The sequence below is a fragment of the Fundulus heteroclitus genome, chromosome 8, assembly GCF_011125445.2.
Source record: "Fundulus heteroclitus isolate FHET01 chromosome 8, MU-UCD_Fhet_4.1, whole genome shotgun sequence".
NCBI classification, from domain to species: Eukaryota; Metazoa; Chordata; class Actinopteri; order Cyprinodontiformes; family Fundulidae; genus Fundulus; species Fundulus heteroclitus.
Genome location: NC_046368.1, coordinates 21,701,570 through 21,722,392, shown reverse-complemented (window position 1 = coordinate 21,722,392; position 20,823 = coordinate 21,701,570). Strand labels below are relative to the sequence as shown.

Sequence of the window (20,823 nt, the reverse complement as noted above, 5' to 3'; positions counted from 1 at the left end):
TTGCTCCCTGCTCAGCGCTCTTCTCTAATACTTCTGGCTCCAGCCAAAGGCAGAGCGCAGCTCATACCCTGTCTTATGTCTGTCTTACGTCTAAGCAGCCTAAGAACAACACGTGCTTTCACATGTCTCCAAAGGTCGCCAATAGCACCAGAAAAAAAGGTACTAGATTTGTTGATTGGTGCTACTTTAAAAAAAGGTTACTATTAGGGTCTGAAAACTTGCTAAATATAAGTCAGTCAGTAAATTGTTCCTAGTTAAAGTGTTGTTTTCATCTTGGAAATTGAAAATTTAGACTTTGAGGTAAAGATTAAACTGCACATTTTAGCTTTTAGTCATGTGAATGGGTAAAAATGCCGTTTTTCATCTCCTTTTCTGTCTCAAAAAGGCAACAAAGTGAAAAACTCCATGTCTTCTTGCGCTACTGTTAACACGTCCTTCAGTTTGATCGTACTTTGAAACCTACGCATTTACTGAACTGGTGCTGGTCATAAAAAGTGGAGAACCTCCGCGTTAGTGTAACATGCCTTTGTCAGTTTGTTTTCCACAGGAGTGTGATATTTGAGTATTATCTTATTCAAACTACAACGTTGTCTTTTGCTTTGGTCCAAGCGACGGATGATGATTTATGGTTTGCATCCCTGTGAGGTACGGAGGTGCATCTAAGGTCACCACCACGCTGTTCTGGCATACTGCGATGGAGCAGGTTCTGCATCAGTCTCATGCTGACAAATTAATTCAGCTTTAGTGTCTTTAGTCAAACCGGGTTTTGAAATACGCATGCAGCAAAGAATATACAATCACATCTGTTATAGCACACATGATCACAGTCAAGAATGATTATCTGTAAAGTATGTTGAGACAAAACTTTACCGGCCTACCCATCTTGCCCCTCTTCCCTGGTTCACCCGGAATTCCCTGAAAATCCAAACAGGGGGGGAGGGCAGAGTGAGAGAGAGAAGAAAGAAGAAGGAGGAAGTCAGTAAAAAAAAAAAAAAAAAATGTAAAAGCCATCTCACAACCCAAACACTCATGGACAGCCCTGATTTAGGATCAAAACACACAACTTAAAAGCTGTGGCACTTAGTGTCTCCTATTTCATCCGTTACCAGATGTGAGGAAGCTGACTGCAGCCCATTAAACATTTTCCAAACCCTCATGTAGGGTTTCCTACATTTATATTAAGAATAAACACACATCTCTGGGCTAGACAGACAGTGCAGGGTTTATGAGCCATTTTGTTGTCGGGTGATGGAGGGGTCCTGATTTTAGCTTCCCCTGCTGTGACGCAAACCCCCCCGGAGCATGTTACAAGAAGGCTAATCGTTTTGTGTTTTAGAGGCCGAACACAAGGAGTAGGCGTGGAGTTCAGGCAGTTCAAAGGTTCCAAGAGGGGGGTTTTATCACATGAGTCATCTACACTCCCACACAGCAACATCCTAGACAGCTGGAGATTATTTCTCTGCGTCCTAACAACTCCAAAACAGCTGAACAAAAAAATCTGCAAGAGAGCCATCTTTTTCATCTCGCTGGGAAGTGGCAGTGCCTCGCCAAAGTATTCACGCACCTTGGACGTTTTAGCTTTACGTTACAAGCACAAACTTCCACCTCCTTTGTTTGGGGTTTATGTACAAGACCAGCACAGAGCTGTGGAAGGAAAACTGCACGTGGTTCAGAGGTTTTTACATTTGTACTCAGCTGCCTTCATGTTGATGCTCGGAAATAAAATCTGCATTCAGAAGTCACAGAGGTAGTGAGAAAAGACCGCCTGTTTGTAATCTCAGTACAAATACTGTCGTGCTGTGGAGGCCTAAGAGGACTATTAGGGAACATGAGCGACCAAACAGCATCACGAAGACCAAGGGACACACCAGAAAGCTTAAAGATGTGGAGACGTGTAAAAGGAAAAGAGTAGCTTTTGAAACAAGCATCTCAAGCTTTGAACATCTCATAGAGGACTTTTGAATCTATCATCTGAAAACGAAAAGCGCGCAGCACGACTCCAAGACTACCAAGGCATGGCATGTCCACATAGACTGAAAGGCCAGGAAAGGAAGGAGGTAATCACAGAAGCAGTCGAGAGGTAACTCTGGAGGAGCTGCACAGATCCACGGCTCAGGTGGGAGAACGGGGTTGGAGCACAATGATTACTCATGCACTCCATACATCTAACGCTGTGCTAACACTGAACACGCCACCCTCACACTAACACACAGAGGTGGCAGCATCATGCCTCAGGGATGTTTTTCTTAGACTGGAAAGCGGGTCAGAGCTGATGGCCAGACGGACGGAGCTCAAAGCTGGACAATTCTGGAAGAAAATCTGTTAGATACTCCAGACACATGACGCTAGGGTGGAGGTTCATCTTTCAAATGGATAACACTAAACATACAGCTAGATGTACAGTGGAAAGGGTTTAGATCAAAGCATGTTCATGCACAAACTAGAATCAATGGCAGGACTAAGGCCAGCAGCAGCATGTTCAGTCTTTCATTTAAAATCACAGCGAACGTTTATTTTACAACATAGACATCCACTGCATAAAATCACGATAAAATACATTGAAGTTCTTGGTTGTAACAACATGTGAAGAAGATGCGAAAAAGTTAAAGCGGCACGAACACAGTTACAGGTTCACTTGGTCAGTGTAAGGTTACCGAACGATTTTAACGGCACTGAGGAGAGAGTAGGTCTGAGAAAAACTCACTCTTTCGCCATCAGGGCCAGGCAGGCCAAAAAGGCCTGGGATTCCAATGAAACCCTGCAGGGGAAAAAGAGAAGAAAGCAAGGGGCACAGTCGTGAGTAGTTCGACCCGGTACAAGGAGCAAGAAGAACAGCGGCTCCCTTTTTCGGCTCTGAGGCTGGGTTTCAGGGCCCGACATTCCAGCATGGGGTGGGCTTCCATGAAGAACCAAGCCATGAGGCAAGTGTATATGCCCATGGACTGCATGGTGCTGGCTTCCACGATGTAGTCCAAGGGCACATACCCTCACGCCAGGGATCTCTGAAGACAACCGGGGCGACACACTGGGCTGTCAGTGCCGTTGGGAGACACACACACACACAGAGGAAACACAAGCACAAAACGTCACAAGTTGAACTGCAGGGGAACAGTTGAGATGCGGGTTATTGACAAGAGTGAACCTGAGCAGGTTTACATTTGGACAATATAGAATACGCGCTAAACGGCAGGGGAAATGTGAAAAGGTGGCTCGGTGAGAGAGGGGGAGAAGGGACGAGAATGCCTCCTTAAGACAGCGGGGCCTCATACGGAGCTTAAACAGGAAATTCCAGCCTTCGGGGGCAGGGGAGACTTTGGACAAGCCGAGGAGAGCTGATAAAGGACCTTTATAGGAACACAACATAAAAATCGGCTTGTGTCGCCGACCGCGTTTTCTTTCTGAAGGGTGTGTGTTTGTACGCGGGAGCTTATCGACTCCCCCGGACTTTCGGGGAGCGTCTGCATGAGGGACCGCAGTGTTTACACCACATGTGAGGGCAGTGCAATTTCAGCTTACTATTAATAGTGGCGCATACTTGATGGGCGAGTGAGAATATGTTTATGTGTGCAGGAGCACCGAGTAACACACATTCTTTTCATGCATGCATGCATGCGTGCATACATGTGGATGTTGTTTCTTCTGAGCGACACAGGCATGCTTTCATGCAGCAGAGCATTTACAGCATAAAGGACTAGTAGTGTGAGGCCCTAAATCTACTAAAAAAAAAACAACAACACAGAAACTTTTGGTGTGCTTAAACAAAGATTTACAGCTCTCTTCTACAAATACTGTGGAGAGAGAAGTGTCAGTGAGCTGTCAGGTTGGAAACCTTGCAGATAATCACGTCGACAAATTATGCTGAAGCACCATTTTTATACATTTTTGTCAGGTAACATCTAACTTTAACAGCTAAAGCCCTTACCCGCATGCCTTTCAGCCCTTTTGGTCCAATAGGTCCCGGTAAACCCTGAAAAGTGAAGCGAACGAATGACGTTTTAAACCTTGATTTTATTCCCTACGCTATACGTGAAGAGAACAAGCCTCTGTCTGCCCTCTCAAGTCTCATTCTAGACACACATGAACTGAAATCTTAGTTAAAGCATTTACTTTAGATCATACTATATAAAAACACAACTACTATTATTTAATAGGTACTATAGTTGAGCATCCGAGTAAAGAGACTGTGACTATTAATGTTGAACTGAGGCAGATTCTGTGACTTGCGGCGGCAACCTGCTCAGTATTTTCTAAGACATTTTATTCCAAGTCATCTGATCAGCGTAACCTAATTCCCCTCTGGCTTTTCTACGGCCCTGACCACAACTGTACCAGTCACAGCAGAGGATTTACTGCACCTGCCTGCCAGGATAACCTTTGGCACCTGGGCTCCCGACCGGACCCTGTTCTCCCTGGTGGGCAGAAAGGAAAAGAAGTGGCAGGGACAGAAAGAAAAGCAGGAACGACGTTACCACAAACACCTAAGACTTCAATCGGGCTTTGTATTCATCAAATGCAAGTGAAATGTACAAATATTTGGGAAAGGGGGGGGGGTGTACGCTGATGTTTGCAGATCCGAATTAAATGCATGACATGAGTGACGCATCAGTGGAAATTGTGCAAAGTAAAACTTTAAAATGCTTTCTTTGTTGAACTGGCCAAGTCTCGTCTGGGGCTTTGGATGATTTTACACTTCAATACCCCTGATCAGTGACCAATGGATCAGAAAAGGAAGATCCACACTTTTTTTTTGTATATTTCCAGTCAGCAATTGCTCTTTAGACAGCCAGGTAGGACTTACAATGGCAATCTTTCAGCGTTAAAGTTGTTATTGGGTAGAAAAAGCTCAAAGGTGGCTATTTTCAGTATTTCAGTTTAAAATCTCAACTCTAATTTAGACTTTCTCTGGAATAACAAAGAAACCATTTTTAACTGTGAAACAAAGACTGCTATATTGAATGCACAGAGTGATATAACCTCTATTCCTTGTATAAATAATAAATCATTCTTCTCAGTAAAAAGGTCTCTTAGTGCTTCTGTGTTCAAATCTAACACATACCAGACAATCTGAGTTTTTGCCTCTCGGACATCATGTTGGATGAAGGTATTTTTTACACCCCACACGCCTTTATTGTTTTTAGTTGGGGTTTATTTATATATACTGTATATACCTTTGTCCCACGACCTGAATATATATATGAGTGCATATGTAAATTTCTAGTGCTACAGAGATAAACGGCTTTCTAGCTGAGATTTTTTTCATTGTTTTATTTCCCTAAAAGCATTTTATTTTCAAGAGGTAATTTTTCTATTTATCCAGAAGGTGTTGAAGAGAAATCAGAATTGGTTAAAACTGGTATTGTTGACATGACATTACTTTCTAGTCGTAACTAATGATTATGTTGGATGTGTGATGCATAAGTGTTTCGGCATGGATGATGTGATGAAGTTAAAGTTAGCTTAAAAGTACATTAATGCCCATAAAAGGTTCAGTTACATAACTTGCTAAAATCAGTCTGAAGAATTCATATTTTTTCTATCCAGGGAGGGATGTACTAAAAGAAATCAAAGTTTTGCTTTGACTAAATCTACGGTCCTACCAGGCCATTTGCGACATAGACATTTAAAATATTAGCTGGTTGGTGTTGTAAAGTCTCGCAGATCAAGCCGCTTTGGGCTCCATACAGCCTCGGACCGACTCATTGTGGGTTGCAATTTAAAACAAGGTTTAGGGAAATGAAATCCTGCTGTTCATTTCTGCAAGAAGTTTAAGTAGAATAAAACCTACGATATATTACACCAACAATTTGAATAACTCCCAAACTTTTCGCTGAATTATCGCGCAGGTTTAGGATAGTGGATAGGTAGTTCAGTAAAACCATGTCATTGTGTGTCATAATGACTTATGGAAGTGCTTAAAAACACATTACAGACATTGACTTTGATGACAACTGTGTCTTTCTCCCCCACTCGCCCAAATGTTTTCTGAGCAGAACCCGTAGATGCTGATTAGGAGGTTATGCGTGTTTATGTAGCTTCTGGAAAGCATAACAAACACACACACACACACACACACACAAAGCAGGTTGTGTCCAAATTTCACAGAGCACCGTGTATCCGTGTATGACTTCCTTTGACGCAGCCCACGCTCACTACTTGCCATTCCCTCTCCTGGATAAATATAGCGCATAATGCTGCTAGTTAGAAGGGGACAAGGCTTTGGCCAAGGGTGGGTTTAGATCTTTAACTAGCCAGCAGAGGGTGGTGGTGGTGTTGGGGGGTGCTCTGACCACAGGCAGAGGCATATTACAGTAAGAAAGTCAGCAAAACGACATGAGCACCAGCTGCTCTGTGGAGCACACAATGCCAAAAGCTGTGCCTGTTAGTCACACACTGGTGCTACGGTGAGTCAAACTGCAGACCACCGCAGTTATCGTCATCGGCGTCGTCGGCGGCAGCAGCGGATCTGTGGGAAACCGGGGGGTGTCTGAGGGCGGACACATGCAGGAGACATTGGTGGGAGAGAAGAAGTGCTGATTCTTCATAACGAGAGCGGAGCGGGAACTCCCTAAGACGATGATGATGATGATGATGTCATCCTGTAGATGGAGGCTCGCTGGATTAAATAAAGGTTTTGTCTACGCTAACGAGAAACATGATGCTCTCATTGCACTCACGCAGAGAAACAAAAAAAAATCAAATATGAGTAAAAAAAAGGTGAGCAATAAGAGGAAGGTTGCACTGCAAATGATCTATAATCACAATTATGGTTGTTTGCAAACTGACGACAACAGGAAGAGAGAAACGAAGACAATCTGGAGACGTTCTCCAAGGTTGCAGTTTAAGAGCCATGAATGTGTCACTGCTGGCCTAGTTGGCTTGTTCCTGATTCTCTATTCTCTCTCTCTTTCTCTCTCTCTATCTGGCATCACTTTCCAATATCCTAAGGAGCATCACTGCAGCACGGTGCTACAGCCAGATGTCAGTTCTCACCCGTGGTTCATAAGAGACGAATGCAATCTGGCTTCGCTGCAGGCACGCACGCACGCACACACACACACACACACACACACACACACACACACACACACACACACACACACACACACACACACACACACACACACACACACACACGCGCACACACACACACGTGCGCGCACACACAAACACACACACACGAATTAGATTAGAGGTCAAACCACCCTAAATGATGACTAAGGGGTTAGCGAATGAATTGAAGACTGAGGGATTAGGCGTTACTGAGAAAGACAAGATAAAAGCAAAACTGATGAAAGTTTCTACATGTTGGATAGATCTGTGACACACTGGTAAATAACTCAATTTACGGTGCATTTCTTAAGTAATAAAACCCCTTGAATATGTTCACAGTTTCTCTTGTTATGAATAAATAAAACTAAATCGACCTAGATTTTTTTTCTTTTTTCTTTTTTTCTTTTCTTTTTACAAATAGAGATCTGAAAAGTGGACATGAATTAATGTTCAGCAACCCTGAGTCAATACTTTGTAGAGCCATCTTTTGCACCATTGGCGATGGAAAATTCTCTCCCATTGTTCGTTTTAAAGTTGCTCAAGCCCGGCAAAAAATTGGAGAGAAGGCATCTATGAGCGTCGAGTTCCAAGTCTGGACACATATTCTCCATTGTAATTGGCTCAGGACTTTGACTGGGCCATTCGAACATGTGAATATGCTTTGGCCTCAACAAGTCCAGCTGGATGGTGACCTTCCTCCATGATCTCTAGTATTTTGAGGTTACTTAAAGATGTTCAATACTTCGATAACATTATCTAAGTATCGAACAATACTTAGATAACATTCAATACTTATTTGCATGTTATCTAAGCCATTACAAGGCCTTTGTTTGGACACTAGTATAAAGCTTGGTACTCCAAATTACTCCAGACTTTTTGAATTGAGAAAGCTTCCTGGAGAGGAAGCGAAACGTCTTCAACTACGGAAAACAAGTCCAGTTGCTTTGTTTTTTACTTTTTTTTGGAATGACCATGACCTGGATGAATGAGAATCTTCACCAGCATCTTACAGATGTTCTTCCAGGATTACTTTTAACTATATCCCAATAAGCTCAGACCTGCTTCCCCGTTCCTGCTGAAGAGAAGCATCCCCATACCACCATGTGTCCCTGTATGCACGTTGCCTTCATGGCTTTTGGCAAACTGCAAGCAGGAGTTCTTTTGTGTTGCATTTGATTTGGTTTCGGATTAGCAGAGTAAAGGGGACTCAATACAAATGCATGTCATGCTTTTTACGCTTTCTTTTAAAACGAACTAAGCCATGCACTATTTTTCTTCGTCTTTATAATTGGGCACTATACTTTATGTTGGTCTATCGCATAAAATCCAAATAAAAAGACGTGCGATTCTGTGGATGTAAAAATATATCGGTACCCTTGCATGGCACTGTAATCTGGGTATGAGTTACAACGTGTGAATGTGTTTTGTTTCTTTTGTCAGTGAGGTTCACAGCATGTGTAAAATGGAGGAAATGTGAGTGAAATTGTTTTACAAGATATGTATATAAACTGCTGGAAGATACATACAGGCTCTCCAGGAAGTCCTGGTGGACCGGGGTAACCTTTCTGTCCCTGCAGAAAAAAAAAAAAAAAGAATTAGGAACTGATGAGTGTGGATAGAAGACATAAAATAAAGCACACAGCGTGCACATACTTAGAAGGATCTCAAGCCAGGGGATGGCAAATTTGCACTATCCACAACAATGCATGTTAAAATTAACAGCACCAACGGACCAATACAGTGCCATATGTAAGAAATTAATCTGCCCTTCTGTCAAAAGGATCAGAGTTTCCACTGGCTGTGCTCACAGAGTACTGGTGCCAGGTTTGTGGCATGTTGAGGATATAAATGCCTTCCTGTTTGAGTCAGATATCAGGGCTCTCAGACTGCGTGCAGGGCAACTGCAACACAAAAGACAACCCGATAGGCTTTTTCCACAGTTTTGCTTACTTCAGCAACACAAACCCCCGTCAATGAGAGTAGAAAAAAAAAAAAAAAAACGAAACAGAATGTGGGGGGACAAGACCACAGCTTGATAGAGTGAGAGAGCAGGGCAGAGAAAAAAGGGGAAGAAAGAAAAAAACAAAGTAAAAACAGACGTGATAAATAAGGAAAGACTCCTGGTGTCTGGCTTTCCTAAACCAATGCTTCAGAGAGACTTAAACCGTTTGACTGCGGCAGTAAAAAGAAAGAGGTAACGAGGTTGCCAATATTTTACATGCTCACTCTCACTGGCCAAGAGATTCATTTCAGGGCATTAGCATGCCAGCCTAAGCATGCTTCTAAATAGCTGCTGCTGATGAATGAACAAAGCATCATATTTGGAAGTAAATAAACTGTGTGCAGTTCTGAAAGACATTGTCTGACTCCCAGTACTGTTATTAAATAACCTGATCTTTTAGGGGGAAAAAAATGATCACTTAAAGAAGAGGCCCAGCAATGGAATAGTCGAACACAGAGCAAAAAAAAAAACAAACAAATAAAAGAAATGGTGACAGTTAGGTTTACATCTTAGCTTTTCTATTCATTTCCATCCACACACTTCCCAGACAAGAATAGGCAAAGATTGTCACTTGAGCTGCGTTGAGCAGAAGAAACCCCCCCAAACTGCTCAAATCAGCAAGTTCACATTCATTTATAAGAACTTTGAATCTGAAAAACCAACACAATGTTCATCATTAATTTGTAAGGATGCCAACATATAAAAAAAAAAAGAATTTCCTGCCCCTCATTCTTAAAAAATGTGCCTAATCAAAGAAGCTCTACAAAAGCCCTGGCAAAGCATACGCGTGTACAATTTGATGCTAATGAGGTAATCTTCACATCCCAAGAAGAAACATTCAATACTGATTGACTGATTGACTCTCTCTACTGTTAAAAAATGAAATCGGAGAAAGTGCAAATATGGGAAAAGTTGCCTGAAAGCAACATCTACCTTCCTGCTTGTTAAGAAACGTCTGCGGTTCATTTAGGTTGTGTGAGAGAAAAAGACTCAGACTTTCAGTGTAAAAGAACCAGGCGGATTTTAGCTTTGCAAAGTTGCTCTGTTTTCACTTTGTGAGATCTTAACCTCTGGTAAAAAAATGTGATAAATAACTAATCACCACTCAGAGCAGGAAGGCTAGAAAAAAATCATTTCAATGCAGTTCTTAAGTATTCTTATCGTGATGAAAGACAAACTGGAAGCTGCTCACTGCAAAAATGGAACTAGAAATAAGTAAAATGTTCTTAAAATGAGTATATTTGTCCTTGATTTGAGCAGGTAAATAATATGATTTGCCAATGGAATAAGATTTTTGCACTTAAAATAGGAACAATTCATCTCCATCATCTTATTTCAAGTGCAGGATGTCTAATTATCTTACTTTAGGGGTAAAAATACTAATTTCATTGGCAGATAGTCTTATTTATCTGCCCAAATCAAGGATAAATACACTAACTTTAAGAACATTTTACTTATTTTTAGATCCGTTTTTGCAGTGTATAACTGGTTTTCGGAAAACAAAAGCTTTACAAACGTCTGAGATCAGAAATTGGCAGCAAAAAACCCCGATCAGTGCTTCTTCACTCACTTTCTGAAGGTTTTCCCGATAAACACTTCATGATCCAGGACTATAGAATGAATAATTCAGTTTTTTTGAGTGGAAGTTGCCCGCCACTGTAAATGCACATACTGTGGTGTCTACCTCATTATTCCCCATAATTTTAGATCACACGCCCGGGGGTACAGATGTTTACAGGGCCTATTTTCCCAAGCTATGCTTTGAGAGATCAAACGGCCACACATATGCACACATGCAAACACACGCTGTGGCTCCTGTGCATTAACTGGAGCCCCTAAAGCTCCACTGTGTCATCTCAGATCCTTATCTCACTCGTTACGTGCTTACTAACGAGCGCAGCCGTTCCCATCAGCCTGAGTGTGTTTACAGTGCCACTTGTTTAACAAGCATGTGTGTGCAATCAGATTAAACCCACCAAACCGCTTCTAATTTACAGCAGCTCCCCGGTAGCACCCTATAGCCTGTGTCTCTAACCTCCTCCTCCTCACTAATGCCAAGGAGGGCTCCAGAACGGGCAAAGCACATTTTGGTGAGAGGAAAACTGAAGACACATCGTGTTTACCTGCGGTAGGACGTGAGAGTCTGTTAATTTCATCGTTAATGTACACAACTGTAGGGATGCTCAACAGGGTACAAGCGTATGTTGTCTCCATACCACGGATAACATCCAGGGCACCGTCTGCCGCCGGAGGAGAACAAGCTGTTCAGCAGACGGAACGCTTCATTAATTTAAGATTTCCTCTCTCTAAGATCCCTGTATGGCCCAAAGCCAGGAGATACCTCAGCAGTCATCTGGCTCCATGCACGGGTTTGCATGTACAGTAAAACACATAAGTGCGGATGTCTGCCCGGAACAGACGAACAGTCTGACAACGGACAATTTGGGGTTAAAATGAACACGTTTGAGGGGCGGAGAGACCCATCTTATTGAGGTGAAACAACAATTTCAGTGCAATTTTCAGATTAAAAGTAACTTTTGAAAATTACAACCTTTAAGCAACTATTAAATGCATTTTTTTTTCTTCCACTAAAGCCGGTATTGAATAGGTTCTCTTTTTTTTTGGTCGGATGTAACAAAAGAAAGGCTTTAAAACATCACTCTGTGTGTAATTGTGAATTGAGTTACTGAAATAAATAAACTTTTCAAGTAGTGACAGATGGCGCAAACATTTGTTTCATAGCTTCAGAAAGATTCAAACAGGTTTCCCGCAAAATTTTCCATTTCGAATTTCCATACTTTTCCAGACTCAAACTCCCAAGTGTTTCCAGCTCTTATTATGAAAGTCTAGGCATCACATGGGACTGTATGTTCCCACAGTTCATCAAACAAGATTATGAGGAAGCTTCCAGCTCGGCAGTGTGTTAAAGGACTTTTTTGAATGTTGTTTGCATGGGGAGAAACTTCGATCGGCTCTGTTTCAAAATCTAAAACACTTAAGAGCTGCAAAGTGTGAACCGTATTCTTTGAACAACGATCCGGTACCTATACTTAAAGGCATACTATGCAACATTTTTCAGTTAATTAATATGTTCCATACCGTTTTGGATGATTAAATGAGTCATTTCAGGTCGAACAAAGGTTTTCTCGGCCGCCCTGGTGGTCTGTGGGGGAAATACCGTACTTGCAATTGCAGGAGCCCTCGGCCAGCACACACAGGCTCAGAAGTCTCGTGCATTGCGAGAGTCGGTCTTGCTTTACGGTGAGAACTGCTACACGCCCCCAGTGAAAGGCATGCTCGTTGCTAGCGCAGTGGCAATATTTGTGCAGTTATCATGGCGGAACCAGCGAGAAAACAGCGAAAGCCCATGTCAGAGCAGGCAAGAAAGAGGAAAAGGTTCTGGACAGAGAGAGGAGTCGTACACGGGTGAACATCGGGCAAGCTTTTTCCGAATGGCGAGAGCTTAAAGAAAAAGAAAGCTGCAAGGCTGACGCGGACCTCGCGTTTCTGCTGATGCGATTGTAAGTAACATTGTAGGGTTTCTCTCTCTCTCTGTGCATGTTCATACTTTCACTGTGTTAGTCATTGTTTGTACTGCCGTTTTTTCCACTTTTCGTTGCGTTCGCCTGTCTGCTAAGCTCAAAACAACCGCGCCTGGCTTGACGGAGAAACCAGAACAGCTGAGCATCTTTATGACAGTGCACTTTTACTTTCGCCCTCTGGGGGAGCCTCGCTGGAAAATCAACCCTGGTTGCATAGTATACCTTTAAGAAAAAAGTGCAAAAACCTTAGCATCTAAACTGGATCCAGTTTAATAGAGGGTCATTTTAAAACACTGAAACAAATGGGTCCAAACTCAGAAAAAAGATAAGCAAAATAAAATGAAAACTCCCTGAAATTGCAGATTTTTGATATTATACGACTGATTACATGACTTTGTAACTTCATCCATCCATCAACCCATTTTCTAACACGCCTATCCCATGTGGGGTGGTGAGGGGTTGCTGGTGCCTATCTCCAGGATTCATTGGACAAGAGGCGGGGTACACCCTGGACAGGTCGCCAGTCTATCGCAGACTTTATAACTCAAAACCCAAAATGATCAGTTAGTTAGGAAAGCACTTGAGATATGAAGTTGCAAAACAACAAATTATTTAAAGTCATGCTAAACTTTAAAAGTAAAAAAAAAAAAAAAAGTAATGGAATAATTGGAAGAAAAAAACCTTTCCTAACATGCTGGCATAGGAAGTGGAAATATTTTGGTAATCCCGACTGAGCCAAAACAGGAAAGATTTATCCTGATTTAATGTCAGACAGAGAAAAAGAGGCTATGCGTATTGTTTAAACAGGGAGCAGAAACATGATGGGAGTTTTATTCGAAACAGGTCTTGAGGAGCTGTGGAGAGAGTGTCGTACAAACACCTGCTATGCATAAAAAAAAGGGGGAATGATTGATAAGTTAGTCAAGCCTCTTCGGGGACGTTGGATCAAATCTTTTTCCTTTTGTGTTCTGGGGTAATCTTTTTGGGAACGCCGAGGTTCGTGTTTTTTTTTTGTATGAAAGAAAAATCATCTGGGTGAAGCGGAGACTTCTTTTACGGAGCCTCAAACGTAAACTTCACATACACATGATGTAAAAACAATGAGTCTGAAGCTGGTAATGACGTCCCGCTCTGTTGCCTAACAAAGGCGGCATGTGGTTGATGTATATTCAAGTTGAACTGTTATTAAATTAAAAGTTTTCAAGAGTGAAGAGCTTAGGCTAGTGAAAGATGAGCAGGCAAAAAGTGAGAAGAGACAGCTCTGGTGGCGGAGAAGAGGAGACGCGAAGGGATGCAGCCATAAGGGGAGACGTGCGGCTTGTATTGCGGCCTTGTAGCTGAGGTTTGGCTCCGAGCATGTCCCCCTCTCCCTGACCCTGCCCGCCATACTGAAAAGCCATTCAGGGTCTGCTTAGTAGAACAAATGTTGTACAGAGCGGAACATGCTTGGCCTAAGCAGCGGTGTAAAATCACCCTCGGCTATAGCAGCTTTTAAAGCGCCGCTGCTTTCTCCATTAAAGTTTTCCATGAAAAACCCACAGCCAAATTCCTGAATTCCCGCTCGAAACATCAAGCGCACGGCTGATTTAGGGCCTGTTCTGTTGTGTGGATTTGGATGTGTGCGCGCGCGCGTTACAAGAGTGTCTTAAAAAAAAAGGTGGAAGGGGAGGAGAAAAAAAAATACAGGAAAAGCTTATGTTTTCCTGTTTTCCTAAAGCACAGAAATCAAAGTTAAACAGTAGGAAAGCTATGCAGGCAGTTTGAGAGATGCCCTTTTAAATGACATAACTATAAAAGCTATTACTTGTTTATGGTATATCCCTGAATGTCTTGGCGGTGAAAAGCTGCACTGGGACTTTCCACCTGAGTCGACGGCGAAGCAGAAGAAACAAGGACACAGTATTACAGCAAGGTCTAAAAGACTGTGCTCATGCATTTGTCATAGGATGGAAACTTGTCAGAGGCTGCAGACTGGAGCTCAGCTGAGAGCTAAAGCAGGTTCCTGTATATTGTTCTCTGCTGAGCAAGCGTCTGTGTGCGTTTTAACGTGGAAAGATGTTACCTCCTCGGGGTTCATTTAACAAGCTTCCTCCGCCGTCAACGTGAACGTGGACGCCGACCAATACCTGAGTCCTGCTCGGATGAGGTCAGCCCATGTGTTTGCGTGTTGTTCGCGTTGCCACGGCAATAACTCTCCAGACGGCAAGCTATGATGTCACTCTGATAAGTCGGAGCTATATTTTGCTTGTGGGGTTTACTGAGGAGAAGCTGCAGAGCACTTCAGCTGATCATCTGAGTGCGAGGTGAAGTGTGCGCTGCAGGCAAAGAGCGAGCTACTCACACTTTGTCTTTCTACCCGCCTGATGATCTCACCTTTATGCTAAGCAATAATTCTGATCTGTGCAACTTTAATACACGGGCCTGCTGTGGTTTGAGTCTTTCTGTTGTAGGTCTGGCTGCAGGTTTAAAGCTTGCTCTGCAGGAAAGTGAACCTCCAGCCCAGTCACAGTTCTTTTGCAGCCTTTTTAATTAGCAGATTAAGCTTCAGGTGTGGAAAAATTCAAATAATTTCTTAATTTTTATCTGTTTGATGTAATTTGTCATGCAGGACAGCGTTTTTAAGTTCCAAAAAATGTGAATAAATGTTTTTCAACATTGTACAATCACTGTCATCAGTTCTTATGCATAATGCACAAGTAAATGTTTAACTGAGTAAAAGCATTGTTGAAATTGCACATACTTTTCTTAAAAACGCTGAGGTTATTCATTATATATTGTGTAAAAGTGAAATGCATTTAATATAAAAATCAACAACAAGTCCACTTTTATTAGTTCTATTTAATCTTGCAATGAGTTAACTCGTGTGGCCCTCTTGAGATCAGATTAAGCTGTATGCGGCCCCTCAACCAAAATGAGTTTGACACCCCTGATCTAACAGATTGCCTTCTACGCCGGTTCTGCATCAATCTCCATCCGTCTCTGGCCAGCTTCACTGTCCCCGCTGAAGAAAAACATCCCAACCGCATGATGGTGCCTCTGGCATGTTTCACAGCGAGGGAGGTGGTTCCAGGGTGATGTGAAGCCACACGTTGCAGGTTGCATGTGGGCTAAAAGGTTTAAATTTTGTCTCATCTGACCACCTTTTACTTTATGGTTGCTTTCTTTCAAGCATTGTCTTTCTTCTCTCTGATCTTTCATCATTTCAACAGACGTTCCTACCCGAGCTGTGGATCCCTGCAGCTCCTCCAGTGATGCTGGGATCCAAAATTATGCATCAGTCTGTGTTAGTTTATTACAATAAAATACCCTGAAGGTTGCAGTTGGAACATGAAAAAGAAACATGGGAAACATTCGGGGGGGTGTAAAACCTTTGAAAGGCTCGTTGCATGAGTTTTACAACAATGTGAATCAGCCGTCACCTTCAACTTTGATTGATGTGTCACTGGCTAACCCTCCAATAGGCCTTCAAATGACTCCTATCTAGCTTAAAAGGAATCTGTAAATGTTTTCCACCAGCCTAATTTCTTTTCCATTCTGGCTCAGTGTGTCAGCGTGGGTGAAAGAAAGAGGTAGAAACACTCAAACACACACACACACACACACACTCAGAAATGGACGCTCTTAACAAAAGCCACATGTTAAGCTTGAGGTGAAAAACCCTGCTGGAGCCCGGCATTTGTACATACAGGCCGCTGTGACTCTGGGAAGAACCGTACAACATGCGGATGTGCTTTACACCTCTGCTGAAATGCACATAAGCTACCTGTTGTATTCAATTACTCAATATTGGTTCGACTTTGTTTGACAAGGTTGCATGGCTCAGCTGTAATGAATACAAAACGTGACTGGCAGCGGTTCCTCTTTTGCTTCTGTTTGTTTGGAAAAATAGCAGCCCGACAGTAAGAATCACCAGGACACACAGGGGGAGCGTGGGATGGATGGCAAATTTTCGAGTTGCACTAATTTCAATGAACAGATTTCATTTGAGGTTCATTTAGACTCCTCCTGGAGCAAAGCAATTGGAAGGACTACTGGAGCGGTGTAGTTCTTTTCAAGGTCTGCAGGGCCAACATTTACATTCCTATATGACAGTAAGATCAATTAGCAGGCTTGGTGGTAGGACAGCATGTAAAATATGCTGAATGTTATGAAGGGCATACACATGTCTGACTCTCTGGACATTTAAAGATTTTTTGCATGTTCATCTGAGAGAGCAACTCCTCAAACGTCTGCAGCCACACTGGGAACACAAAATTTGACTATATTGTTAACTGATTGAATGTTAGCTTGATAAGAATTGAATGTTAGCTTGATACGAACGGGAGAAAAAACATAATGTAAATAAATCTTAACACTTCACTCCACAACCAAGTAGAAATCAGATCACTATGGCCTCTGTCCTTCTGCAACAAAGCAAAGATGAAGGTTCACCAACATCACTAAAGAGGCAAGAATGCCTTTTATTGTTTAACAAGGTGGACCTGCCTAAAGGCTTATAGAACTCATGCTAAAACAATGAAGGAGCAATGTTGCCACTGATGAAGGATTACGAGGCACAGGCAAAAACCAGTTTAAGGGTTGACTTCTACACTGGATTCTTGCAGAACCATGACAGGGCAGCGGCACACTAGGCATGAAAGCAAACTAAAAAAAAAAAAAAACTTTTCTCCACACCTGCGGTTCATTTAATGAACCACACTTAAATCGTTAACTTGCGTTTCTTACATCCCGGTCTGCCAAAAGTGCAGCCTCACGCTTTATTTTGTCAAAAAACTCTTTGTGCTAACTCTAAGAGCTATTTTCTGCAGAATCTGGCGAACATTCGAAAAAAAATAAAGGCGCACAAAAGGAGAAGGAGAGGAGAGAAGCAAGAAGGAAGGAAGGATCTTTACAAGCAAAAAACACGTTGCCCTGACGTAGCACTTGCACCTAACCATTATGAAGTGACGCACATGACTCACGCAAAGGCCTGAATCCAAAGCATTTCAAGGTCCTCTTTATAAAAACCGGTAAACGGTCATTTAAGGGCAATTTAAGCAGGAGCGGGGAACTGTTTGATCTTACCTTTCGACCTTCTTGACCAGGCTGTCCAACTGGGCCGACGATCCCTGAGTCTCCCTGAAATACAACGCAAGGACGTCATTGGGTGGGGGGGCAGAAGGACTCTGCTGAATGGTAGGAGCCATCAAAGAAAGGAGGCAATACCTTCTCTCCTTTAGGTGCTGGTCCGGGTGAAACGCCTGGATCTCCTTTTTTCCCCTGAGAGGGAGAATTTCACATGGATTAAATAGACCCAAAAATGCATATATATATATATATATATATATATATATATATATATATATATATATATATATATATATCTGAATTCAGGCAAATGACGTAATCACACTGTATAAACGTGTACATTAGGATTATGTAGAGGACACACCATCAAATTGAACAAAAGGTAAAAAAGCTGACAGGGTAAAGGAGAAAATAACAAACATTGATGAGATACTAAGTCATGCCTCCATCCAGTAATAGGGAAGCTTTTCTTAGTCGGTGCGGTGCTTCTGCAGTCTCCCACACCGACACACACACACACACACACACACACACACACCGACACACACACATATGCCCAAAGCTTCATTGTCAGCAGGTAACAATAACAGGGTCTCAGCACATCAAAGCTATGGATCGGAAATTACACTGAGCGAGGGGCTGGCTCCCTCTCTTTGCCCTTCAGGCCTGCCAGCATTTACAACTTTGCTTCATTTATTAATGATGAAAGGGCAAGAATTGCAGAGCCCTCCTAGACATCAAACACCTCATAATCTTCCTTTCAACACACTTACCAGGTAGGGGGAGCATAATCTTTGCCAGCTTGCCAAACAGCAGAGCTGGGTGCTGATTCATGCCGGGAGGATTTTAAATCTTCCCTAATTCTACACTGCTACTTGGTGATTGTTGATTTTAAAAGTTGAAAACGAGCTTTCTCTACGGGGAGGCTCGGCTGAGCCTTAGCGATAGGTTGGAGCAGTGTATGTTATGACCTTTGGAGACGTTTGAGCGTCACGCTCTGTGGAAATATTGCTCATCAGCAGATCAACAACCGTCGCAAGTTGTGAAAAACCGTGATCAGTAGAAAGTTCTTCTTCTAAAAGATGTCGGACCCAGCAGTCATGAGATATATTACTTCGCAATCAACATGTTCACGGGCCTGGCAACGCCACAAATAAACCGGATTCCCGGTAGCAGGATCTGCTCACAACATCCTGGTTTAAGACAACAGAAGACACGCAAAGAGGCAGCGACTCTATGCCCTGATGAACCGTAGCCTTTTATGAGGAACAAAATGAGCCTGTTTAATATTGAGCAGATGGTTGTACTTTTGTGGCGGATCAGCATGCAGCCCCCTTTTGAAATACAACAGTGTGAAGTTAAGAAAAGGTCCATCCATCCATTGTCTTCCACTTATCCAAGATCGGATCTGAAGGTTACAGGACCAGGGGAGGGGGAAACCGCGACATCCTTCCCACCAGTGACCCTCTCCAGTACACCCAGTTTGTTCTGGGCCTGCCCATGGAGTCTTCTCCCAGTGGGAAATACAAAAAGATGGAGGCCATCTAATCTTTTTCCCAAACCGCTAAAACTGACCATTGGCTCTACGTCAAACTCCACTGGATGGCGAACTTCTTCGCTCAGTTTGACCCATGTTTTGCTTCTTGTATCCAAGACCTTGCCCTTTTTATTGATGATCCACATCTCGTGGCTGTAGGTGGGGGTTTGACTGTAGTTGGCTGGGCATAAAGAAAGCTTCGGGATGTCACTCGGCTCTCCACCACAACAGACTGGAGCAACATCTGCATTACTGCAGAGAAGGTACCAATTTGTCTACCCTTGGCCCACATCATCCTACCATCCCTTGTGAACAAGAAGATCCTATTGATGATCTTCATGTGTTCAAGTGGGGGTAAGTGGGATAAAAACCTCCCAGCAAACTAATTAAATCTGCCTTTACTAGTTCCAAATATTTGTGCAAGGCTTAAGCTAAATATTCAGGGTGTAGACTTAGGAGTTTTATTTCCAGTATTACCTCTAAATAAGTTATTTAATAAATGTGTTTTATTATGATCGCAAAATACAGATATTTTGCAATCATAATAGAACGTTTAGAGTCTACTTCGATAAAATTAGATTTGCTAGTTCAAGGTTTGAACCCCTTTTTCCTTCACAAGTAACTTTTTTTAAATGGCAAATAATCAACAAGGTTTCTGAATCATTCCTCATCGATTTTGGTCCATGTTGACATGAGAGCATCAGCCAGTTGTTGAGGACTTGTCTGCCACACATTCATGACGTGAATCTCCCAACCGACCACATCCCGATGGTATTTCTTTTGGATTTGAGATATGACATCTGTGGATGCGGTTGGAGTGCAGTAAATGTGTAATCTGCAAATTATCCTGCTAGCATTTGCCATCAGACGATGGATACACCATGGTGATTATAAGGGGTAGCCATAATAATCCAGCATTTAAACATTGATCAGTTGTACCCTGAGAGTGCCAATAAAAATATCCCCCACACCGTCACACCAGCAGCAGCAGTAGCCTGATCAGCAGAAGTCAGGATGGATCCATGCTTTCATGTTGCGGAGGCATAACGCTGAAACCGACTGTCTGAATGCTGAAGCTGAAACTGAGACTTATCAAACCGGGCAGTGTTTTTCCAATCTGTCACTGTCCAATTTTGGTGAGCCTGTAGCCTCAGTGTAATTGAAGCCTCAGTTTCATGTCCTAAGCTGACAGGAGTGACACCCAGCGCGCTCTGTTGCTGCCGTAGCCCACCAGCGTCAACGTTTGATGGTATGTTGGCCGTGAGATGGTACTCCATGTACTTTGGCTTTTAACAGCTGGTTATTAGAGCTACTATTCCCTTTTTCTCATCTTAAACTAGTTGGATCCTCCTCTAAACTCTGACTTCATCTGGAATACTGGTGCAAACTGGATATTCGATATTCGATACACGAAAATCTTGAGAAGATCGGAGCTCTCTGTTACAACAGCCATGCCACGCTAACTTAGACACTTAAATCCCCTTTCTTCCTCGTTCTGCCTCCCAGTTTGAACAAACAAGTTGTCTTCCCTGCAATTAGACATCTAAACAAATGAAGTTGCAGCCATGCAATTCCCTGATTCACCATTCCTTTGTACATTTTTTTTTATAATGAACTAAAAATAA

The 20,823-nt window shown here is 42.6% G+C and overlaps 1 protein-coding gene across 1 annotated transcript in view; it reads right to left on the bottom strand.

Annotated features, from left to right (window-relative positions):
* Window positions 1-20,823, bottom strand: part of col27a1a (collagen, type XXVII, alpha 1a) — a 90,156-nt gene that overhangs the window by 42,530 nt on the left and 26,803 nt on the right. Inside the window, exons 6-12 of the mRNA XM_012867999.3 lie at window positions 17,800-17,853; window positions 17,659-17,712; window positions 8,577-8,621; window positions 4,356-4,409; window positions 3,923-3,967; window positions 2,705-2,758; window positions 871-915 (exon numbers count right to left, since the gene is read on the bottom strand). Coding sequence (XP_012723453.2) covers window positions 871-915; window positions 2,705-2,758; window positions 3,923-3,967; window positions 4,356-4,409; window positions 8,577-8,621; window positions 17,659-17,712; window positions 17,800-17,853 — 351 coding nt within the window. The remainder of the gene's footprint in view (window positions 1-870; window positions 916-2,704; window positions 2,759-3,922; window positions 3,968-4,355; window positions 4,410-8,576; window positions 8,622-17,658; window positions 17,713-17,799; window positions 17,854-20,823) is intronic.